The 26,036-nt window shown below is 39.0% G+C and overlaps 1 protein-coding gene across 1 annotated transcript in view; it reads left to right on the top strand.

Annotated features, from left to right (window-relative positions):
* kcnq5a (potassium voltage-gated channel, KQT-like subfamily, member 5a) overlaps nt 1-26,036 on the top strand; it is a 170,424-nt gene that overhangs the window by 138,622 nt on the left and 5,766 nt on the right. The window contains exons 8-15 of the mRNA XM_037697942.1: nt 1,232-1,342; nt 1,480-1,575; nt 5,809-5,903; nt 8,013-8,039; nt 12,212-12,265; nt 17,076-17,317; nt 20,067-20,175; nt 25,654-25,785. Coding sequence (XP_037553870.1) covers nt 1,232-1,342; nt 1,480-1,575; nt 5,809-5,903; nt 8,013-8,039; nt 12,212-12,265; nt 17,076-17,317; nt 20,067-20,175; nt 25,654-25,785 — 866 coding nt within the window. The remainder of the gene's footprint in view (nt 1-1,231; nt 1,343-1,479; nt 1,576-5,808; nt 5,904-8,012; nt 8,040-12,211; nt 12,266-17,075; nt 17,318-20,066; nt 20,176-25,653; nt 25,786-26,036) is intronic.

Raw genomic sequence — 26,036 nt, 5'->3', positions numbered from 1 at the left:
ATGTGTTATGCTCTTCAGTATCAGTTTTTGTTGTTGTTGTTGTTGATTTATTTGCTCTGATAATTTCAGTTTCTCACAATCCCTTTTAATGCATTCATATATTACTTTTAACGACTCTAAATTAACACATATGCACATACAAATGCAATAGTTTCTAACGTGGCACATTGTTTTCTTATAAACCTGAAAAAGTAAGGTCAGAACTGTTAAAACCTTTGGTCCTTGGTTTGTTTGACTTTTTTTTTTCTTCACACGTTGCAGCCAAAAGAAAAAAAAAACTTTCCTTGCCCCATTCAGACCATAAGTAACCATTTCTCTCTTTAAACCATAACTTTTATTTTATTTGCCGAAAGGTTAGGATGCCAGCCATGGCATAAGGCAATTATGGCCAACCAATTTTACTCAGCCATTATTTGACACATTTAAAAAGTCAGCAGTCTGCCAATCTGCTTTATCAGTTAGCAGGTTGAGAAAATGAAGATGCAGCATCTGCTTCTTACTGCAGCACACAATTTATTTATTAAGCAATAATGATCTTCTGTCTATTATTTACAATATAATACTATATAATATTATATGTTTAAATTAGAACGACCACAGAAACTGCACCTCATCTGTGTTCTTTGTTTAAATCAGGTCTCTCTTGTAAATGAGTCCTCGAGGCTCAATGAGACTAACCTGTATAAATAAAGGTTGAATGAATATACAAGATTTTCTAAGACTTGTTAAATATACATTTATCTAAAGTGAGCAATTATTGTTACATTTTGTTGCAAAAAAACTACACATTTATCAATAACTGTCCAAAGATATTGTGTTGTGTATCAGCCATCAGCTGCCCTGATTCCTAAAGATCTGCATCCAACATAAAAAAAAGTCTCATATTGATCGACCTCTACTTATATTCTTCAGGTTTAACAAGTTTAAACATGAAGAAAGTTTGTTTTCAGATCAACATATGGATTTTTAAGACAGTGTAAAATAATACTATAGTAAACTTGTGGCTTCTTTCAGATTTTATAGCTTTCCTCATCTGATATATTGTTCAATCTTGTGCAAATGTCCATACTCTGTAAGTGTCGAGGGATTTCTGAATGAATTATTGTGACAAACATATCTCACGTGTGAATGTTTTTTTTTTTTATTGTCCATGAGTTGATATCCAATGGACACAAAATAAATTGTGTAATAGCTCATATGAACCCCTGACTGTCGACCTTTGACCTTTCAGATCACCCTCACAACGATCGGTTATGGTGATAAAACCCCACAGACGTGGACGGGGAGGTTGTTATCAGCCTGTTTCGCTCTGCTTGGAATCTCCTTCTTTGCTTTGCCTGCTGTGAGTGAAACAGATTAATTGTTTTAAAAAATAATACAGAAAGACAATGCACCTATTTAATTTAGGGAGAAAGTTTTGTTTTCTTTGAATTTGATAGATTGTTTTTATTGTGCGGATGTGGGGTTTTGTACTCGCAGGGCATCCTGGGCTCAGGTTTTGCCCTGAAGGTGCAGGAGCAGCATCGCCAGAAGCACTTTGAAAAGAGAAGGAACCCAGCTGCCAGCTTGATCCAGGTAGAAACACACATGCAGCTCTCAAAACCACTTCTCTTCTACTGAATTATTTCTTCCCTTGCAGCTCTTGCAGGCATTTAAGATCCGGATGAATACAGAAAACTTTCTTTTTCCCCTCTACGTGCAAACTTCACTGCAGTTCCTGTGATTTTCATGTCTGTTTTGACTTTTGTCACCTTTCATTCTTTTGTTCCGTTTTAATAAAAGCATGAATGCACCCGCTCTGAGGAAACATTTAGGTGTTTCATAAATGTGACTGTGTGCGTGTGTGTGTGCGTGTGCGTGTGTACGTGGCTCGCCTTTCTCTGGGCTGTTCAGGAGTGCAGCTGACAATAAGTTATGGCGTGTGAGGAGCTCTGTCATGTCTCAGGTCCAAACGCAACACACACTGCTGGGATTTATTAGCCGTTTCCATGGCGATCAATCCCTGGGTAGACGCTCCTCCAGACTGTCAGTCATTGTAATAGACAAGACCAGCTGCATTGCTTTTTAATGAACAATAAATATCTGCTGTGGGGTGTCTGCATAACCACAAGTGTGCACCTGTGGGTCTGTGTGGGTTCCCATGTTTGTTGTCTGTATCTGCTGTCCGTTCTTCTGCATTATTAACTCTTTCTGCCTCACTTTCTGAAATGTTTCCCCTCACAGTGTGATCCAGAATCTAAACAGTTTAGCATTTTTTTTGCTATAATCTGTATCAAATATGGAAAATGTTTAAATCTGACAACTACACATCCTGCACTTTTATTAATCATGTCTGTGTCCTAAAACATAATGTTATGTTGAGACAAGACATGCTTTATGCTCTGTTCATAGTATCTCATAATATTCTGAGTCTGTTTAATGAAGGAATATAGTTTCCAACGTCCAACCGTGCAAATTCAGTAAAGTTTAAACCGTGTTTAATCAGAGAAAACATCAATAATTTTGGATTAACACCAAACAGCTGAAGTGAGCGTCCAGTCCTGCATGTGTTGTGTTTTGTTGTCTCTGTATCAAATCAGTGTCTGTGTTCAGCTCATAATGTCATGACATCTTTTCTCAACAGGTAAACTCAGAAGGAAACGTGGGAGCTGTTTTTTTTTTTGTTTGTGCCTGCCCCCCACGCCCCCCCTCCATGTTTCTCACCCCGTCCCCTGCTTTAAATAACTGTTGTTTATTAGTCTGCATGAATGGCAGTGAGTTACCACTGGTCTCGAGCCACATCAGCTGGTCAGTTCACAGAAACGCTAATACGTATTATTTATTAGTGTTTTGAGGAACGATGGTTCTTCAGATAGATTAGAAGTGGTCTTGATCAGAAAAAAAAAAAAAAAACTTTAACTGACCAGTCCTTGGCAGGTGGCCAGTGTTAATTTTCTACTTGTGGATAAAGAGTTTGGGCTTTCAAGTTGCAACACAGATAATGTAACCAGGCCTGGCGCCACTGAAGAGGTTTAATCATAAGACTGTGCCTTCTTCTAAACCGAACCCACCGATCAAACTCATAATCTGGTGAAACTGTTGGCTGAATATCTTAATATCATTCTGCAAAATTTAAAATCAAATCTTTCCGCTTATTGTAAGTGTTTTGTATTAATAAGATATTTATTTACGACACTTTCATTTGGCTTTATTTCACATTTAAAGAACCAACAGAGACAACAGAACTTGGAACATCATAGATCTTGTAGGATGTTCTATAAATATAAAAACTTTTAACTCGCTTCAACTTTATTCGGATGTTTCCACTTTAGATTCCCCCAAAGGCTCACTGTAAAGAAGTTTAATTTAAATCTAATTACTCACAGATAAGTCCAAATCAATACAGTTTATTTACAGTTGATTCAGTTAATGTATTTATTTATATATAATGTCCATTAGTAACAAATATAACTTGGGAGTGGAAATTATAATCTATATGATTTTACATTCAAATTAATTTTAAAAGAAATTAGGAGACCTAAACAAAGAGAAACAATAAACATTAAAGTGCTTATATTAAAATCCACATATTTATTGTTTTGTTTTTTTTCATTTAGCCTTTATTTAAACAGGTAGTCTCATTAAGCCACGAGAACTCATTTTCAAGAGAGACCTGTTTAGGGAGCAGATGGTGGTTAAGGGCCTTGCTCATGGGTCGAGGGTGGGGCGAATGAGGGTGGGGGCAGGTGTGGGTGCTTCACCTACCCCACCCACATTTTTGATGTTGTCTGTACCGGGGCTTGAACCAGCGATCTTCTGATCACAGACCCACCTTCTCTAACCTCTGCGCCACCACTCCCTCTTCCAACTCACACTATCTGAGGCCAAGTCTTCATTAAAATATCCCTGTAAATATTTAAATATGTTGAATTACAGCTTCTGTAAGTACCATGAAAGCAAGTGATGCTAGAATGAAAACAGAACATCGAAATGTCATCTGTTCTCTTTGCCATGCGAAATAAAATAAAAAAAAATGACATATCCAACTCAGTTCAGTTTATTTACATAGCGCCAAGTCACAACAGAAGTCATCTCAGGGCACTGAACAGAAACGTTCATATATATATATGTATATATATATATATATATATATATATAAAGTAAGTAAACACTATTTATCTGAGGAACAGACTGCTTTGAATTTAACTCCATCAGACTCTCATCTTGAGTAAGCATGAAGGCGACAGTGGAAAGGAAAAACTCCCTCATGAGGAAGAAACCTTTAGCAGCCAGGCTCAGGACAACAGCCATCTGCTTAACCAGCTGGGTTTGGTAGGAACAGATACACAATGGCAGGTCAAGAATAACATGTTAAGATAGAAATAACATCAAATTAAAACTATTCAATTTTAACAATTCATTTAAGGAAATGAGGTCAGTTTGTCCTCTAGTAGTCTAAGCCTGTAGCAGCATAACAAGCCGACCCTAACTATAGGATTTATCAAAAAGGAAAGTCTTAAGCCCAGTCTTAAAACTGGACAATGTGTCAGACAGAAACTGGAAGTTGGTTCCACAAGAGAGGAGCCTGATAACTGAAAGATCTTCCTCCCAATCTGCTTTTGGAAACTCTAGGAACCACAAGTAAACCTGCAGTCTGAGAGTGAAGTGCTCTGTTAGGAAAATGTGGAACAATAAGATCTGTAATATAAGATGGAGCTAGGTTGTTGAGAGCTTTGTAGGTTAGAAGTAAGATTTTGAATTCATTTCTGGATTTGACAGGGAGCCAATGGAGAGAAGCTAAAACTGGAGAGATATGATCGCTCCCACTAACTCCAGTTAAGACTCTGGCAGCAGCATTTTGGATCAACTGAAGATATTTTAAGGAAGTATTTGGACACCCAGATAACAAACCATTGCAATAGTCCAGTCTAGACGTGACAAATGTATGAACCAGTTTTTCTGCATCATTTTTAGATAAGATGTTTCTAATTTTAGTGATATTAGGCAGGTGGAAGAAAGTGGTTCTATGTGGGGGATAAATGACATGTCCTGATAGAAAATAACACCAAGATTTTTAACATTAGAGCTAGAGGCCAGATTAATGCCGTCTAAGGAGGGCAAAATACTGAAAATTTATTCCTAAGGTGCTCAGGTCCAAAAGCCAAAACCTCTGTTGTGTCTGTGTTCAAAAGCAGAAAATTTAGTGTCATCCAGGTTTTTATGTCTTTAAGACATGCTTGTAGTCTAAGTAACTGATTGGATTCATTGGGTTTAATGGACAAATAAAACTGTGTATCATCAGCATATGAAAATTTAAAAACCCAAAATGAATATTGAGAACTTCTGATTTGGTGCCAGCAGGTTATATGATCCCTGTTAATGTCAGATGTTTACATAAAACAGCCTCATTTCCTCACCATGTTTGTGCATTCACTCTTCTTTGTGGTGTTTTTTGTGTGTTTGTGTGTATCATCTCTGCTCCCTCCCCCACCCAGGCAGCTTGGCGTCTGTACTCCACTGATGGCGCTCGTCCCTACCTCAGAGCCACTTGGCATCACTACCAAAGTGCTCTCCCCCCCCTCAGGCATGTATCCCCCCCCACCCCACCACCATCACCACCCCACATCCCCCCAACAACCCCCAAACAGCACTGCATCCACACTACCCCAAGGAACTAATCAAGTTGTTCTGATTTTTTCTTCTCCTCACCATCTTTCTCACATCCTACCCAACTTAAACAACCCCCACAATCCGCCCCTTGTTTTTGTTTTTCCTACATTTCATTAATTGTTCCTTTATCATCGTTTATCCTGTCGACTTTGCACGTAGTGTGTCTGGCGTAGTTATGCTGCTGATGAGAACTCAGTTTCCATTGCAACCTGGAAGCCTCATTTAAAGGCGTTGCATACCTGCAGCCCCGCCAAGTAGGTAACAACTTACAGACTCACAAACATGGCTGCCGCTGCTCAGCCCTGTGCATCATCGCCTTCTCCTTCGCTGTTTGTCCTTACCCATGTTTCTGCTCCTGACTGATTATTATGATGCGCTGTAACCATTTTTCTACTTTCATTAACGTTTTTCTCCTCATGCAGCTGTGTTTTGCTTGGCGTGTAATAATCTTTAACACACTTTTAACATTATATTAGGTTCATATGGTCCCTTTTGATTTGCCTGCTGTAGTATCTGCAGTCAGGTGTTAAATATCTTGACGAATGGTGCACCTTAAGTTGTCATAGTTTAGAGTTAGTCACTGCTCCAAAACTCCATGATAATCTAAGAAAAATGTGTCTATATTTTGATGTATGAACTGTATAAGAAGTATAAAGAGAATCAAGATTAAATGAATTGCTCTAGTTGCTGGCAGTGTCTCGTTAGGGTCACCATGGTAACCACAAACCGGTGTTTGTCACTCCCTAGTAGCTTATTAGAAGGGTCAAACAGACACATTCTGTTTAAAATGTCTCAAATAAATTGCCATTCTGCAAAAACTTTATGATGTAAAGTATTTCTGAAGTTCTTGAGTCCTGAGCAGCAGAAGACTGTGATAGCCACACACGTTGGTTTTCATGTTGTTACTGTTTTATGTAGGACATATGACATTAGTTACAAAGACCATTTATTTCCAGTTAAGAAGATTAAAGGATAAGAAATTGAAAAATAAAAATACATTAAAATATAATTGAAATTTTGTAACTCGGGTGTGCACTTTCTGTATATGGGATGAGTTGAAAAAACAAAACGCAAGTGAAACAAGGCTAAAATCCCTATGTTTTAATGTATAACGTAAAAATTGGTTTAAAAAAATAGTTAGCAAAATTTTTAACAGTTAAAACAGGTTAAAAGTTACATTGTACGACATCAACTCTCAATTGAACATCCCACGGAAATATCTTAAAAAATGATAAAGCCTAAACTGTGATTGTGGACAAATCATTACATTTATCAAATATTAGTTCAGAACAACTTTCTGTGACCAAATTAAACTTTGAATTATCTTTCTATTCATTGTGTAAATATTTGTTTTGCTCACCCATTTAGCTGAAATCTTATTGTTGTGTCTAAGAAAGCTTCTCAAAGTTTTTTTGTGACTATTGTCTACAAAATACAACATCCAAATCATATCTTCATTTTTTGAGTAGTAAAGGCATTTTGCTGTTGCTTTATCAAAACTACAGGGTAGGAAAACAGACAAAACTATATTATATATATATATAAATAACAAGGGTGCTTCAGTGCATTTGCACTTGCACTTTTATTTAATATCTAACATGTTGTAGAGTCCTTTGAACAACTTTAGTTTGGAGAAATATAACATAATTTGGCTCAGATTGACACTAACATTTAATCAGAGTGTGGCTAAGACCAGATATTTAATGCTGTCTGAAAATAAATTCACAACAAATTCAGAGTGGTCTGTGAAAACCCTTTTATAAACCTTTAATATGTCTCATTTGTTTATTACATGGAACTCTTTTTTTTTTTTTTTAAACCACAAATAATGGCAATAGCAACTAGCTGTAGCATGTCTGGTGCTATTTGTATCAATTCCATCAGGAATATAACAGGCCTCGTTTGTAAATGAGTCCTCGTGACTCAATGAGACTAAACTGTAGAAATAAAGGTTGAATGAATATCAATATATTTGTATATATTTGTATATTTGTAAATAAGTAATGTGAACATGAGGCAATTTTTCATTGTAATAATAAAAAAAAAATCATTAAATAATTCACCAATACATTTCAGTTGCGGTAGTTTAATGCTTCATGTGCATTTGTTTTGTCCAGAAGTGACGACTACTTTCTCAGATAGGGGCTCACGCTATACTCAGAACTAATGCTTAACCTGACTGTGCATGGCCGTGACTTGCATGTGCTTGAAAAGAAAACGCTGGCTAACTGTAACTCAAGTTCTCTTGGCTTGATGGCTTCCATATCCATCAGTGGAAACGTCTTTGTAGTGCTGTTTTAATTAGCTAGAAGACTGATTCCTCTCCCTTTGTCTCCTCCTTTGTATTCCACTAACCACTGAAGGAAAGAGCAGGGAGAGACTACATACAGGTTTGTATGACCCTCAGCTCATACGTCTAAATACTACAAATGCAGTAACACATGCACACACACACATTAAACATATGATTGTTGATGGCATGTGATAACATTTCAGCTAGTTTCAAGTCATCTTCTGGGTTGTTCAGTCAGTTTTTTTTTTATTTAGCTCATGCATTACACATTTAGAAAACTATAGTGTGACTGATTTTTCTTTATTGGTTTGGATGTGTATCACTGAAAGTCATTTATAGATTGCAGTTCCTGTGATTATGCTGGGACACACCTGATGTATTTGAACTTGTTGGTTTATTGATTGACTGATGTTGTCAATCATTGGGTTATTTTTAGTTTTTGTTGTTAAAACCTTTTCTAGTAAAGGGAAAACAGGACTGATTTCAAGCGTTGGTAACAAAAATATAGCTTTGAAAAAGCAAGAGAAGTTACACCATGACGCTTGTAATGCAGTGATCATTGGTTCCTTCATTAGTGTAACTGTAGGCCATTAATCATTACAAAATATGAATGGTCATTTTAGGCAAAGACACACTTTGAGTCGTCCATAAATGTTTTTTCTTCAAAATTTTAAACACAAGTCCTGCAGCTAAAAACCAGTTCAATGAAACTGAGACTTCAGGATCAAACACACGTACTGCTAATCTGTCCAGCTGCAGAGTATTATATTCCCTAATTTTCACCAGTCCAGTGGGTGTACGCTAGCAATAAAGCTGAGCTCACCTGTGGTCATAGTTTCCACTTTATAACCCTTTCAAAATAAACTAGAATAGCAGAAATGGATCCTGGGGCACAAGTTGTTTTCTTGTTTTTGTTGTATTGTGTAAAAAACAAGTACTATGACTAGAAAAGTACCGTTATGAAACAACCTGGTGTGTCGCGGTGCCACTCTTAAAAACGTTACAATAAAAAAGGAGAAGAAAAGCTGCAACATTCACGTTAAATCTTCAATATAGCACATTTGAATTATTTTAGATATAAACCACTGCCTAACACCAAGATTTACAGTTTAGGACTTTATTTTGTTTTTGTACTGGAAAAAAGTACTGGTACGTTCATTCATTTGCTCCATTGCCATGAACTGAACTAAACAGAGTAAAAATACAATTTAAAAATAAAAAAAATATAAAAAAACAGGGACATGTTTTTACTTCAGTCACACATAGATTAAGTAAGACGAGGGACTTTACAGTGACATTTAGTGAAGAAACAACGTGTTTCATCTCGTTTTTCTCTTTTAAATCTTTTATTCTTTCTCCTTTCCTCTCGCTTCACTTGACTCCTGGGCAGAAAAGTGTTAATGGTTGTCTTTTCTCTTGTGTGTGCGTGCTGGGGGAGGGGGATATATTCACACTCGCATGCCTTCAAAGACAGACGTCTGTACCACGTCTGTACCATTACACACTTTTTCCATTGAGATGGTGTTCGTATAACTCATCAAATGTGCAGCTTAGGAGACTGAAGTTGAAAAAAGACAGAGGGGGTGGGAGAGGAGAGAAAAGCGAGGGTAGATGGGGGTAAATGACAGAAGGAGGTTTGTGAGTTTAATTATTCTAGTGTAGTTTTTACAGTTCAGCGCTGCTTTGTCGACATTTGGGGTCGTCGTGTTGAGCCAGTAGCTTCTGAGGCAACACAACCACACATACGTTTAAAAAAAGGATTTGTTTGCTCTCTCAGCCAAACACACAAACAAATGTGCTTCTCATTATTGAAGTCAATGGTATTTAATTGGGCTTTGTTGCTTCAACAACAACTCGTATTCCCCAGAAATGCTCTTGTCTAAAAGGCTCATTTCATCGTGTTTTCTTTTCTTAGAAACTTCTCTTGCAGCCAAGTCCAATTTGCACTTGTTAAATCATAATTACGCAGACTTTTATGACACCGTTTCTTTTCTCCGTGTGTCTTTTTACCGAGGGAGCTCTGCGTTGTTAGTGGTTTCGCAGACCGTCGACTCTCGGCAGCTCGGCGGCGGTAGGTGCCGTTGTAAAAACGACTTGTGAATTTTGTTTAGGCAGACTTGTAAACACCAACAGTAGTAAACGTTTGGCGCACCACAAAGTGCTGCTGCGGATGTCGTGCTGAGTGTAAGTCAGCTGTGCGATGGCAGTGAAAAGCAACATGAAATTAGGGATAATGGGGTTAAATCCTTAGTTTATGGGTGCAGACAGGTGGGGTGTGTGGAGTTTGGTTGCACTTTGTGGTACAGTTGAAGTTGGATTCCACGTCTGTGATGTGGAAAACAGAGAAAAAAGAAGTGACTAATAAACACAATGAGCAGAAATTGCTTTAAAGTATTTGACGCTTTGGTTGCTTTCATTTGGAACGATATCACCAAATAAAATTTCTGATTAAAGTCCTGGTGTTTCTTGAAGTGATGCATTTCTCCTACAGCCTTTTGTGCCAAAGTTTTAAACTAAAATCATTTTCTGTTGAGAAATTACTAAAGTTGTAGCCATATTTTCAAACCTGGAAAATAAACGTTGTGCACATTCACATGTGTTATGACAAACATGTCACTCAGAGTATATGCCATGAATGATTCTTAGCTGCTTCAACACAAAATCTGAGCTCAGTATTTTTTAAAACGATCAAGATAGAGTCAATTTTGTGTTTGCTAATATCGATTTGCTGTGTCAACCATCTTAAAGTGGATTGGCTCAAAAGGTTAATCAGTTGTAGAGGAATAATCAGTGATTACTATCTGAGAGTTTCAGAAACTTCTCTTCAATGATTCATATTTTGCTAACAAACAAACAGGGTCAACTCCAACAGTTAGCGATGCAGTTTCAAGTAAATATCTTGAGTAATGATTAGCACCTATTATGTGTTGTGTATGCCTTTCAGCTAGTACCAGACCACATTTTAGCTCTATTTCTATAGAACTGACTGGAATATACTTATTTGTATGTTATCTAAGGTGAGTTGGCTGGGGCAGCCATCTTGAATTGGGTTGAATATAAAAAATAACCAGTTGTTAGATGATAGAGCCTTCTTAGTTTACACATATCCCAGGAGAAATATGATAAGTCGGCTTGCTTCAAGGCCAAACGGGAGAGTCAGACTCAGATGAGCCACAGTTGTTGATTTTTTTCATTGAAACTGTTATTTCTCATCAGCCTTGAGCTCTGCTGCTACTTTCAAACCAAAATGGCCAGATTTGTGGGCATTCCACTGGTCTGTGCGTATTAGCTGCCTCCAAGGTCATGCCCAACATGCTGGCGAGTTCCAGAAGCCATGAGTGGCTTGCGATGCTCACAAATTGCTTTCATCTTATGGTTTAGCTCGTAAATCAGCTGATTTTGGGTGCTCAAAGCACAAACCAAACCTTCACACAGGGTCGGCAGCTTTACCATGGCCAAAACTGCTGCTGCTGTCTTCTTTAATAGCCGATAACATAGGTATCCGCCAGTGCCAAAAAGTAGAAACCCTGATATCAAGATTCAAATGATATAAACATCTTTGACGTCCTCCTGAGACAATACGGAAAGGCGCATCTGCTTCCAAACCCCCCGCAGATCCATGACGTACCCTGTCGTGTGTGTCTCAGCGGGGCTTGAGGTTTCTCCAGGACCCTGTCGCTTTGTTGAAAAGATTTTATCGATTACGTTGAAAGTCCAGCTGACCAGATCCATGACAGTAGTTTACGATTCAGAAGATGTGTAAATAGAAGCTCCGATACACAAGACAAAGAGCAAAAAATGCAGGAGGAGGACGGGAGAGGGCAGAAAAGCATCCGTCTTGCACGAGAGCGAGTGAGGAAAAGGAATTGGTGATCAGTCTCAGCTACTACCACATCAAATTTTAAATAAACATCAGAAAAGTTATATTGAGATTTAGATATTTTGTGGGTTTTTTATTTTACGTGGCAACCATATTGACCCAGGTTGAATACCAAAGTTAACCAGTTTATGGGCACATTCAATAATTGCTGGCAGACATAGATGTAGATGTAGAGGTGATGTTTCTTAAGAATTGACAGAAACCTGAGCTCAGGTGGGTCCTTCTTCAATCATGTTTACCCATTTCTTTTTGAATTGTGTCCCCTGCCCTCCTCAGAGTGGTGATGGTCTATCAGTGTTGACAGCAAAGATTTTATCCATCCACCACTCAGCTCCTCTTCACCTACTCTGTTCTTCTCTCTTCCCTTTTCTACTCCCCTCTTTCTTTAGTAAGGCTCAAAATAATGGGAGTCTCTTCAGAAAGTATTCTTGGAAATATAGGAGGTACGTGCAGCAGCACCCTCCCTGCCCTGGCATCCGTCCATATTGGAAGGACTCACTAATAGCATGGAGAAAAAACAAAAAGAGAATCGACCCCCCAATCCCCCTTTCAGTGATGCCAATCCTGTGAAGGATTTCATTTGAGACTGTAGCTGCCTGCTGCCTGTTGAATGCTGTTCAAACCTTGTTTCTTTGTTACAAGTTAAAGGGGAATTCAATCCAAACTGAGTGTAAAATTGTTTTGAAATGAATTATTAACTTTTGAGATCAGATTTGACATCCTAATCTCCTTTAATTTGGGAAAAAAGATTCCTTAGCAAGGCACTTTGCCTTGTATACAGTATAAACAATAAGCTTGTTTTCTCTGGGAAACATTTAGAGTAAAATTTTTAAATATAAAATTTTAATTCCCCTTTAGTGTATACATATATATTTTTTTGTATTGTTTATTCCTTTTTTTGTTTACTCTTGTAAATATATTTTACATTTCCATGCTGTTTTTGACCCTGTGCATCAGAAGCATCTTGTACCTGTTGAGCGTTTGTACCGCTAGGGGAATTATTCATAAAGTATCTCAACTTTTCAAAAATAGTCAACATTTTGGGGATTAGCTTGAGAAAATGAAATCAAAATTGCTTCTTGTTGCTGGACTATATCTGAGCCTCTTATCTAGTAACACAATTGTTCCTAAAGTTGAGGTCAGGACCACATTATGGGTCCTGAAACATCATGCAGGAGTCCTTAGATGATCCCCAGATATCAAGTTAGAATGATAAATGAGTGTTTGCTATATTCCTACCATATTTATTACAGCTATTAAAAATAGAAGTCATCAATTATTAAAATGATGGCTGTTTAGACATGTCTTTTACCCTTGTTTAATAGGGTTATTAGTGATAATTGTATATACTATGGGACCTTGTCATTATTATTTTGTGGGTCAGTAGCTAAAGTTTGGGAACCACTGCAACAACATGTAATATTTGTAAACTTTAAGATGCATTTTAAAATCTTCTTCTTCTCCTTTCGGCTTTTCCATCTTCAGGGGTCTCCACAGTCATCCTCCACCATTCCAATCTGTCCTCTGCATCTTCTGTCCTCACTCCAACTACCTCCGTGTCCTCTCTAACTGCATCCATATATCTCCTCTTTGGACTTTCTCTTTGTCTTTTTCCTGGCAGCTGCATTTCTAACATCCTTCTACAAATATACCCACTGTCCCTCCTCTGGACATGTCCAAACCATCTCAGTCTTGCCTCTTTAACTTTATCTCCTAGTTGTTCAACCTGTGCTGTACCTCTGATGATCTCATTCCTAATCTTATTCATCCTTGTCACACCTAAGGAGAACCTCAACATCTTCATTTCTGCCAATTCCAGTTCTTTCTCCTGTCTTTTTTTCAATGCCACTGTCTCCAGACCATATAACTTAGCTGGTCTCACCACTGTCTTATAAACTTTTTCTTTGACCTTTGCTGACACCCTTTTGTCACAAATCAATCCTGAAACTTTTCTCTATTTACTCCATCCTGCCTGGACTATCTTTTTCACTTCTTTACCACACTCTCCATTTTCCTGGACAGTGGACCCCAAGTACTTGAAGTCCTCCACCTTTGTGACCTCTGCTCCTTGTATCCTCACTGTTCCACCGGCCTCCCTCTCATTCATACACATGTACTCTGTCTGTCTACAGCTGACTTTCATACTTCTTCTTTCAAGTGAATACCTCCACCTCTCCCAAGTTCTCTTCCACTTGTTCCCTGTTCTCACCACATATCACAATGTCATCTGCAAACATCATAGTCCACGGGGATTCTTGTCTGACCTCATCTGATAGTCGGTCCATCACCAGAGCAAACAAGAAGGGGATCAGAGCTGAACCTTGATGCAATCCCACCTCCACCTTGAAGCTATCTGTCACTCCTACAGCACATCTAATCACTGTCCTGCTGTCCTCATACATGTCCTGTACCAGTCTAACATACGTTTCTGCCGCTCCAGATTTCCTCATGCCCTACCACACCTCCTCTCTTGGCACTCTGTCATATGCTTTTTCTAAATCCACAAAGACACAATGGAGTTCTTTCTGACTCTCTCTACTTCTCCATCAGCATTCTCAAAGCAGAGATGGCATATGTGGTGCTCTTTCTTGGCATGAAACCATACTGATGCTCACAAATAGTCACCTCCCATCTAAGTCTAGCTTCCACAACTGTCTCCCAGATCTTCATGTGGTTCATCAACTTAATTCCCCTGTAGTTGCTACAATTTTGTACATCATCCTTGTTCGTATAAATGGGCACCAGCACACTTCTTTTCCATTCCTCAGGCCTTTTCTCACCCTCATATTTGCCATTGAATATTTGGGTCAAAAACCTCTCTGCCATCTCTCCAAGACATTTCCAAACCTCCACTAGTATGTCATCAGGTCCTACTGACTTCCCCTTCTTCATTCTTTTCAGAGCTTTCCGGAATTCACTCTCACTAATCTTTCCCACTTCCTGGTCCACAGTTTCTATGACCTCTACTCTTCTTTCTCTTTCATTCCCTTCATTCATTAGCTCCTTAAAGTACTCCTTCCATCTTCCCGTCACACTCTCCTCACTTGTTAGAACATTACCATTCCTATTTTTAACAAGTCTAATCTGCTGCACATTCTTTCCAGCCTGATTGCTCTGCCTTGCCAATTGGTACAAGTCCTTTTCGCCCTCTTTAGTGTCCAGTCTCCCATCCACCTCATCATACACATTCTGCTTTGCCTTAGCTACCTCCCTCTTTGCTCTGCATCCAATCTCCTTCTATTCCTGTTTCCTCTCTTCAGTCCTCTCACTGTCATATTTCTTCTTTGAACAACGTCCTGCACTTCACTATTCCACCACCAGGTTTCATTATCATCCATTCTCTGTCCAGAAGACACACCAAGTACCTTCCTACCTGTCTCTATAATTACAATTGCTGTAAACCCAGTCATTTGGAAGCTCTTTCTTGCCACCCAGAGCCTTTAACAGCTCCTCCCTGAATTTCTCATAAAATTCTTCCTTCTTCAGCTTCCACCATTTGGTCTTCTTCTCTGATTTTACTCTTTTTTTTCTCTTCTTAACAACAACAGTCATTCTACATACAACCATCCGATGTTGTCTGGCCACGCTCTCCCCTGCCACAAACTTACAGTCTCCAATCTCCCTCAGGTTTTCTACTCTACACAGAATGTAAAATGCCTTTTAAAGTACAGATGTATATTTGACTTTACTGCATGCTTCCTACATTACTGCTACCCTGCTCTTTTTATTAAGCCACCAGGGAGGGAAATATCTCATCAATCTGTTGAACAGTTTGTATTTATTTTAGTTTTGATTTAGTTTTAAACACCTGTGAGAATTCCTTCTTGAACACTGGTGAGCATGCGTTGTAAGAATGGTTTTGGGGCAGTAAGTAGACCACAGCTATGGATTTGCAACAATCATTAATTACAATCAGAGATCTTGTTTCTACCGGGCAGCACGGTGGCGCAACTGGTAGAGCTGCTGCCTCTCAGCGAGAAGGTCCTTGGTTCAAACCCCAGTCCAGGGGCCTTTCTGGGTGGAGTTTGCATGTTCTCTCCGTGCATGCGTGGGTTTTCTCCGGGTACTCCGGTTTCCTCCCACAGACCAAAAACATGCATGTTAGGCTGATTGGTAACTCTAAATTGTCCCTAGATGTGAATGGTTGTTTGTCTCGTTTGTCTCTATGTGGCCCTGTGATGGACTTGCGACCCGTCCAGGGTGTACCCCGCCCCTCGCACAGTGATTGCTGGACATGGGCACCAGCGACCCCCGTGACCCAAAATGGAATAAACGGGTAAAGATAATGGATGGATGGATGGATCTTGTTTCTTTTGCTCACAGAGAACTGAAACATTGACAATCAGGTGAGACAGTGATTTGAAAAAGTAGTAAATTTAGGGCATTTAAGTGTGTTTGAATCCTGCATTCTTCGTTTGTGCTGCATTGCATGCTGGTCTTTGTGCTGGTTTGGAGTCATCTACGGCAATGAAACAGTTTTTTTTTTATTTTTCATTTGCACAAACATCTGACCCTGCGGTGGAAAAACTCTTTTTTCTTTTTTTAATCTTAAAAGGTTGATATTATGAACCTTTTTTATAATAATAGAGTAACATACCCCAAGACAAAAATAAGAAGATTAAAGATTAAGAATGAGGCTGTAGCAGTAACACCGTGAGTTAGAAGCAAAGCAGAAAGAGTGCATAATACATATTTGCCAATTTTTTTGTAAAGCATGCCAAGGTTCCAAGATTTAAAGTAGTTAGGGGTATGAAATTAAATTGTGCAGTGGAAAACATCATGGTGAGGTTTTAACAAGCTTCGTTTTAATACTGGGATCATTTGTTTAGTCTTTAAATGAGTGTGGTGATGATGTGTTAATGTTCTCATGAGTCTCATATCACCTTTAAAAATCTCATTAGGTCTGGTCTGAAAGATGAATGCACCATCAGCTGTTCAGGTGTGGTTTCTCTCTGACGGCTTGTTTTGGTGGCGTGACGGGCGGTCCCACTTAGTGTTCTGTTCATGTCAGTTAGATAGATGTGATTCGGTCTAAAGGAAAAGACAAGAACATCAGCCTTTGTCTGCACTCTGAGCTCTTGAGGGAAAATGCTTGTTGGCAGCATCCCTTTTCTTTCCTTTTTTTCTTGTGTCCCGCTGAACCCCACCCTGAAGAAAACACTACTTCTCTGTCCCTTTATCTTTAACTCAGTTTCTCCATCACTCCCCACCCTCTCTCCCCATCTATTTTTTTTTTGTCTTCTACCACATCAGTCAGAAGTTGAGCTTTAAGGAGCGGGTCCGGATGGCGAGTCCTCGAGGTCAGAGCATGAAGAGCAGGCAGACGTCCATCAACGACCGCCAGCGCTGTTCCCCTGGCAACGAGGTGGTGGGCAGCAGCGAGCTGATAAGTGGGAGCCCCGCCAAAGTACAGAAGAGCTGGAGCTTCAACGACCGGACCCGGTTTAGGCCATCGCTGAGGCTGAAGAGTCAAACTCGCACCGCTGCTCCAGATGGTGAGCCTGAACTCGAACATCAGTCAAGATCTCTGTTTCCAGACTCACCATTTGTTGGTTTATGAAACCAAAGCTTGGGAAGATGTTGCAATAAGACAGTAAATTGAGAGTTAATGTGTCAAATGTAAAAACAAACCAAACAATTGTAAAAAATATTTTAAAACTTGAGTCTGTACACCAGACGGTTTAAGTCCCACCTACCCACCCACTCCCCAACCATCATGGAATAAATAATTACAGCTAAATCCAAAATAGTTCAATCTGGTCCTCTGGACATTCAAACCTACTTCACATATGGGGAGCAATATTATAGGCACAAGCATGGGAGTGCTATGGGGTCTCCAGTTTCTCCTATTGTTGCCAACCTGTACATGGAGGAGGTAGAAAAGAGAGCCTTGACGTCCTTTTCAGGGACACCAAGTCATTGGTTCAGGTATGTTGACGACACCTGGGTTAAAATTAAATCTCAAGAAATCCAACATTTTACTGACCACATCAACTCTGTGGATAAATACATCAAGTTCACACGAGAAGATGTAAAAAATGGCAGGTTGGCTTTCTTGGACTGTGAGGTCTCAGTCTCTGATAGAGGACTTTTGCAAACCGAGGTGTACTGCAAACCCACCCACACAGACCAGTATTTGCAGTTTGACTCCCATCACCCTTTGGAGCACAAGTTAGGAGTCATCAGGACTCTGTATCACAGAGCAGACAGCGTCCCCACTAACTCAGGAGCAAGGCAGAAGGAGAAATCCTACACAAAACAGGCTCTAGAGCAATGTGGATATCCTAACTGGGCCTTCCTGAAAGCAGAGAAGAAACCCAAACAGGACTCCAGTCAGCCATCAGGTGAAAAGGAGGAACCCAGACCCAGACCAGTGGTCATTCTGTATGTTGAGGGAGTATCAGAGAAACTGAGACGTTTATTTTCTAAACATAACGTCCCAGTGGCTTTTAAACCCCAAAATACATTACGGCAAAGACTGGTTCATCCCAAAGATCCAGTCCCCCGGCACAAACAGAGTAATGTTGTGTATGCTGTTCAGTGTCAGGAGGGCTGTGATCAGTCTTACATCTGGGAAACTAAATAGCCACTGGCCAAAAGGATGGCCCAGCACAGACGATCAACATCATCAGGCCAGGACTCTGCGGTCTACACTCATCTCCAGGCCAGCGGTCACTCTTTCAGGGATTAAGATGTTCACACCCTGGACAGAGAGGAACGATGGTTTGAGAGAGGAGTAAAGGAGGCCATCTTTGTGAAAATAAATCGTCCATCATTAAACAGGGGTGGAGGCCTCCGGGTTCAACTGTCCCCGTCTTACAATGCTGTGATTGCTAGTATCACTCAACCCCCTGTGAATAGTAAACAGCCATCAGTGTGCTAATGATCCATTGTTAGGCTGATGGTCCTTCTTGACCATGTGAGCAGCTGGTTTTGGTTGTCAGCAGCAAACTGGTTGATCCACCCTGAGAAGGTGCTATTTAAGAGACTGAGCTGAAAACAGCACCTCAGACTGAGGAAGTCTTTCGAATGAGAGACGAAACGTTTCTACATTTTTTTGTTTTGTCTTCTAGTGTCCAGAGGACCAGATTGAACTTTTTTGGATTTTTCTACCTGGATTATTGTGCATGCATCAGGAAATTACAGCTAAAATTCTTAGAAAAAATATCATTTAAACATACATGAGCATGGTCAAAACTATCAGCAAGAAACCTGAAAAAAACATTACATGTTTTTTTAATACCCTTTTTTTTTTTGGTGGGGGGGGGGGGGGGGGGGCAGAGGGGGCGAGACATAAAACCTGTACTAGAAGAGCTGGTCATGTTCTGGCTTCAATTTCAGGGTTCTGGGTCGATGTGTATATTTTGTTTACAGTCTATGGTTTAAATATCCCACTAAGTTTCTTTCTTTCTTTTTTTATTTTTTGTAAAAGCAGCTATTGAAGCAGAGTGAAGTCCAATACAACTTTTCCTCTGAAAGAGAATAATGAATATAAAACTGTATTGTTTTACATTGTGTCAAATTTTAGTATAAGATCAGCTAAACTTCCTTAATACCATCATGCGCTCTGTAATTTTGACCTTGTTCTCAGTATACTAAATGTTACACATGTGTTTAATTGTTTAACCCAGTGAAGTATATCTGCAGACCCAAGTCATATATTTTCATGAAACCTTTTTTTCTTTTTCAATCTCTCCTTTATTTTTTTCTCTTTGATAAAAAAAAACAAGTGTTTCTTGTGAACCAAGAGATTATATATGAAGAAGTGCCTGAGTGTTTATTCTTTACAACTCTCAGTAAATTCTACAAGAAAAAAAAATCAATGACCGCTTTACCTGGACTGCAGTTTTTTTTTCCTCATATCTTCCTTTTTCATTAGTTTGAGCTAATTCTTATAAAATTTTACATGCACTACATACTGACTAAGTGTTATTTTGACTTGTCTTTATTTTTCTGTCCATACTGTCCAATTTCATAATCAGTGAATGTATAAAGGTCATACACACTTTAGATTTTTTCTAATATTTTATAAAGTTGAAATGATAAGTCCCTCATTCCAAGTGTTTTTATTCAAGCAGGATATAAATTTTCACATCCTAAAGGCCAAAATTGTATCAGCCTAAAACATTCTTGAAATTTCCTGTAAAGATTCATGCAGAAAAATGAGTTTTACGAGTTTTAAGACTGGAAACAATTTTCCACGGGCCTGCGTTGATTGATGAAGCAACGTTCTGTCTCTTACAGTGGACGCAGGCATGACCACAGACGATTCCTTTGATGAGAAAGGCTGCCATTGTGACGTGACGGTGGAAGATCTTTCGGCGCCACTAAAGGCTGTCATCAGAGCCGTCAGGTATGCTGCTGGTATTACAAAAATTAATAAACAAATCAATAAAATCATTTTCAAATCATCCAAACTTTCAAGGACTTAGAAAAGTTGCAAAGTTTATCTTTCCAAAAAAATAGAATATCATGGAAAAGTTGTTTAATTTCCACCATTCAAAAAGTTAATCTTTAATAGATGATAGATTCAGGGCCCACAATTTACACTATTTTATGTATTTATATGTTTATTATGATTTCGGCTTCCAGCTCATGAAACCCACGCAAACAGGAATTCAAAAAAATAAAATACTGTGGAGAAACCAGCCCAAATTTTGCAGGGCATGAATGTTTTAAACTGAGTGTGACACACTAATCATCTACTAAACTCAAAGCACCTGCACAGGTTTCTCCAGGTGTCGTTAAATTGCTTCAGTTTTGTTCAATTGTCTCAGTTCAATTCAATATGGGGAAGACTGCAGACATAACAACTGGCCAGAAGACCATCATTGATACCCTCCATAGGATGGGTAAGCCACAAAAGTTCATAGCTAAGGAGGCTGGCTGTTCACAGAGTGCTGTGTCCAAGCATATCAATGGAAAGTCTAGTGGAAGGGCAAAATGTGGCAGGATAAGATGCACCAGCAAAAGAGATGACTGTGGACTTCAGCAGATTATCAAACAGAGAAGATTCCAGAATCTGGCAGAGATCCAGAAACAGTGGAATGAGGCGGGACTCATAGCTCCAAAAACCACCACATTCAAGTGCATCCGGGAGATGGGCTACAACTGTCGGGTTCCTTGGGTCAAGCCACTTCTGAACCTGAGCCAACTCTTTTCCGATGAAAGTAAAGTGTGCCTTTCATTCAGAAATCAAGGTCCCAAGTGTTTGGAGGAAGAAGTGTGAGGAACAGAGCCCATACTGCTTGAGGTCCAGTGTGAAATATCCACAGTCAGTCATGTCAGTGCAGGTGTTGGTAAACTCTGCTTTCTTAAACCCAAGGTCACCACAACAGTCTACCAGAATGTTTTAGAGGACTTCATGATTCCTTCTGCTGAGGATCTGTATGGAGATACAGATTTCATCTTCCAGCAGGACCTGGCCTCTGACCGTGCTGCCAGAAGCACCAAAACCTGGTTTGATGCCCATGCCACAGTGCTTGACTGGCCAGCCAACTCGCCGGACCTAAACCCCATTAAGAATCTTTGAGGTATTCTCAAGAGGAAAATGAGGAGCACCAGACCCAACAACAAAGAAGAGCTGACTGCAAGCATAAAGGAAATCTGGGCTTCCATAACTCCCATATATATACAAATACCTGACACATATCCTGAGTTCACATCCTTCAGCTGGTATATGCCAAAAATTCAGATAACGACACTTTGTTGGTATTGAAACACAAATTTATGTTCATCAATGTATATATGTATATACATATACATATATGTGTATATATATGTATATGTATGCATATATATATGTATATAGGGAAGCACGGTGGCGCAACTGGTAGAGCCGCTGCCTCTCAGCGAGAAGGTTGCCGGTTCAAATCCCGGTCCGGGGGCCTTCCTGGGTGGAGTTTGCATGTTCTCTCCGTGCATGCGTGGGTTTTCTCCGGGTACTCCGATTTCCTCCCACAGACCAAAAACATGCATGTTAGGCTGATTGGTAACTCTGAATTGTCCCTAGGTGTGAGTGAGAGAGTGAATGGTTGTTTGTCTCTATGTGATGGACTTGCGACCTGTCCAGGGTGTACTCCGCCCCTCGCACTGTGATTGCTGGACATGGGCACCGGTGACCCCCGTGACCCAAAAGTGGAAGAAGCGGGTAAAAGCTAATGCATGGATGGATATATATTTGCAGTTCTTTGCATCTATTTTGAAATCATGACAAAACATGAGGAATAAAGATTCCTGATATTAATTCCACTGACCCCCTTTTCCTTTCTGATTGTTTTTGTATATCTGGCCTGTTGGAACTGAGATAAGGGCAGCTTATTGATTCATTAATTGTGATTTTTATTTTTTTACCTCAAGTTCATTGATATTTAGTGGCGATATTGACAGTTTATTGTTGGTTGTGAGAATTTTTTTGTTCGTAGTAATAGATCAGCTCAATATTTCAATATTTTTATATGTATCTATTTTCCAGTAAACAGTTCATTTACATTTTATACTAGATGAGTAAAACATGTTTATTTATGAGGGGTGAGTGGAGTCTCACCAGATTCTGCTCTTATCCAGACACAAGCTGGTGCCAAATGATTCTGTCACTTCATTGCTTCTTTTCATCTTCTTCAGTTTTACTGGGAAATAAAACATTTCAACTCCTCATTAGAGGAGTATTTCTATTTGGAAGGTTAAAGTTTTACAAAATAATTGACTTTTGGTATACAGTATTGGGTTTTTAATGTCAACAATTATTCAGACATACAGAACTGTGCAAAGGTTTTAAAACCATCTATATTTTGCTTCTTGGAGATGTTTTTTTTTTTGTTTGTTTTTTGGGGGGGGGGGGTATTCCTTTGTAGTGGTATTGAACAGCAATTCCCCGGACTTTGTAGAAGTATTTAAAAGTTTTCCAAGATTTAGACTGTTTTCATTTTTTAGTTTTTTTTTTTTTTTAGTTATTCTTTTAATTCAAGTTTTTCACCTGACAGTGCAGGGCATGTGAAGAGCACGATGTGCACGGCAAAGAAGAAGTGTCAGCCCTAAAGAAAACAAAAAAACCCAATATCTTCAAGTTTTGTATTTATGACTGAGAAAAAATAAATATCTAGCAAAGACCTGACACATATCCTGAGTTCACATCCTCCATCCATTATCTTTACCCGTTTGTTCCATTTTGGGTCACGGGGGTCGCTGGTGCCCATGTCCAGCAATCACTGTGCGAGGGGCGGGGTACACCCTGGACGGGTCGCAAGTCCATCGCAGGGCCACATAGAGACAAACGAGACAAACAACCATTCTCTCTCTCACTCACACCTAGGGACAATTTAGAGTTACCAACCAGCCTAACATGCATGTTTATGGTCTGTGGGAGGAAACCGGAGTACCCGGAGAAAACCCACGCATGCACGGAGAGAACATGCAAACTCCACCCAGAAAGGCCCCTGGACCGGGGTTTGAACCAGGGACCTGCTCGCTGAGAGGCAGCAGCTCTACCAGTTGCGCCAACGTGCTGCCGAGTTCACATCCTTCAGCTGCTATATGCTAAAAATTCAGATAATGACACTTTGTTGGTACTGAAACACAAATTTATGTTCATCAAACTGTTTTGTTTATTATTCTCATAAATTCAATAAAATCACACACAAAAAAATGAATTAAAAAACAATAAAGTCCATGCTCAATAATCCAGGTATACAATCCAACATTTTTCAGTCAGGTCATCTGGACAGTTTCTTTTTTTTGTGCTGAAACGTTTTGCCTTCCATCCAGAAGGCTTCATCAGTCAAGGAAACACACAACACAAAACTGATTTTCCCCCCAAACAGCTTACTCCAAAGTGGAACAAACCAGTTCTGTTGGTGCTAAGATGGTCTCTTTGGTACGCCCCTCCTCCATTGCCGGCCCTCTTCCTTGTTGACAGTCGTGTCAAACTGGTTGAAAACAACAAAGTCCATGCTCAATAATGCAAGTATACAATCCAACATTTTTCAGTCAGGTCATCTGGACAGTTTCTTTTTTTTTTTGGTGCTGAAACATTTCGCCTTAATTAAATAACATTAATAAATACACAAAACACCACTCAGTGGCAATGACATACAAAATAATTGCATAATACAGAGAATAAACAGGCTAAACTTGACGATTACAACAAAACTTATTTTTCTGTCTCAGTATTGTTTACAATTTCCTCTAAAAGTATTAACTACTTTAGCTCTACATCACAGTTAGACATTATTAGAATAAAACAAAAAAATTATTCGTATTTGTTTGTTTCTAGAGCACTAAGTGATAGCGGACATGCAGCTGGTTCCAGTTCAAGTTTTAAGCCCCGCCCCCTCCATGTAAACTAATGATTTAGGCCCTTTTTTGAAAGTGAAAAATATATTTCAGATATTCTCTTTTCTTGTGTTGAATTTGACTGATTATATGTGCTCAAACATTTCTTTTTCTATAACTTGTTTAGCTGTGATTAATGATTTTGTTCTTTAAAGAAAGGTCAAGTAACATCAGGATTGTTTAAATGCAAACTAAAGTCTCATATTTTCAGTGTGCAGACTGCGGTTCCAAAAACACAACATGGCAGCCCTTCAACCAGATCCGTTGGCTTTAATTTTGAACAACAAAATGAGGTGGAGATGCTTTGCCCATTTATATAAGTTAATGCTGGGGGGAGGGAGATTGTTTGTTTTTTATTTTATTTTATTCGGTTTTATTTTTTTAATATTCACATTAGAAAGTCCTTTTGAAATGTGTTTTTTTTTTTTTTTTTCTCATCAGAAATATTAATTTATGGATAGGTGGCGCAAACTGTAGACAACCTCCGTTTTGAATAATTTACAAAGTTTACAATAAAATAAATAATAATAATAATTAGAAGCAAAACAACAATTTAGGGAAGCCCCAAAAGTTTTTGCTCATTACTCCGTCAAAGAGAGCTAAAAATGGACAACCGGTGGCCAGCAGCTGAAGCAAGAGTACTTGGAGTACTCATGAGTACCATGAGTACTTTGCCACCAATGAGAAGACTGTTTACTATGACAGAAAGGTGTCAGCAAGTTTTTTTGTGCAACTGCAAAATGGTGAATGTGCTTGTCCTCATATCCCTGTACTAAATCAAAGATCAAAAACAAAATGTAGAATAATCTGGTAAATATTTACTTAAGATGGCTGTGAATCTGGCAGATAAATCAAACTAAAATGAAAGAAAAACAAGCTATTGGTTTGACACTTAACTACATTTAAGCATTTATCAAAGCTTTTCAGTCTTCTTCTCTTGAAGACATAGATACACAGACGTACACTCTGTACCATCTACCCTCTACTCAGCAGGTCCACTCCATGGGCAGCCAGAGCCTGGTGCTTTCCCAGGGTTTCAAGTTGAGGACTGGACGCCCCCCTCATCTGTCAGGACTGTTGTTATAGAGACTCGTCTGTCATGACTGTTTTCATTTACCCTGTGAACAAAATAGACAAGTAGAAATAAGCAGAAACCATCCGGGAGTCTAAAAGGACTAAGAACATAGATAACCTTACTTGTATCAATATTATTCACTAGCCGCATCTTAACATTACAAATAAAGGGGGTAGGGGGGTAGAAAATTACACTTGAGTCACTCATCTTGTTCGTCATTGCTCACATTAAATACTCCTGAAAGTATATGAGTTTTAATTTTTCTGTATGTGTAAACCCTAAAAAATGAACTTTCACGCTGGAGATTTTAAGGTTTCTGCTGCCATCTACTGGTCGATTTTAGCAATTACATGCATCTCTAGTTACAATCAGCCTTAAAGGTGTTTTTGTTTTTTGTGTTTTTCACACGTCCATATATTTGTGCAGGATTATGAAATTCCATGTGGCTAAGAAGAAGTTCAAGGAGACGTTACGCCCGTATGATGTGAAGGACGTCATCGAGCAGTACTCAGCAGGACACCTAGACATGCTCTGTCGCATTAAAAGCCTTCAAACCAGGTCAGGAAGTTCTAGAGACATGGAGCAGAAAGGCACATTATCACTGCACTTTATAATATCACTGACAAAATATTAGTGTGTCTGCTTTAAAGGTTTTTAATATTTATATATTTAAGGTTTTTTCGTAGCAAATTTGATTTTTTTTTGCACTCACTATAATTATTTAATGCTTTTAAATAAGAAATTCAGCAAGTGGGTTTTTGTGTATTGTAGAGCACTTAAAAAAATAAAATAAATAAATATAAGTATAT

The sequence above is a fragment of the Nematolebias whitei genome, chromosome 1 (assembly GCF_014905685.2).
Source record: "Nematolebias whitei isolate Nwh7 chromosome 1, NemWhi1, whole genome shotgun sequence".
NCBI lineage: Eukaryota > Metazoa > Chordata > Actinopteri > Cyprinodontiformes > Rivulidae > Nematolebias > Nematolebias whitei.
Note: the sequence above shows the minus strand (reverse complement) of the source record. Positions and strands in the feature narration are given on the sequence as shown.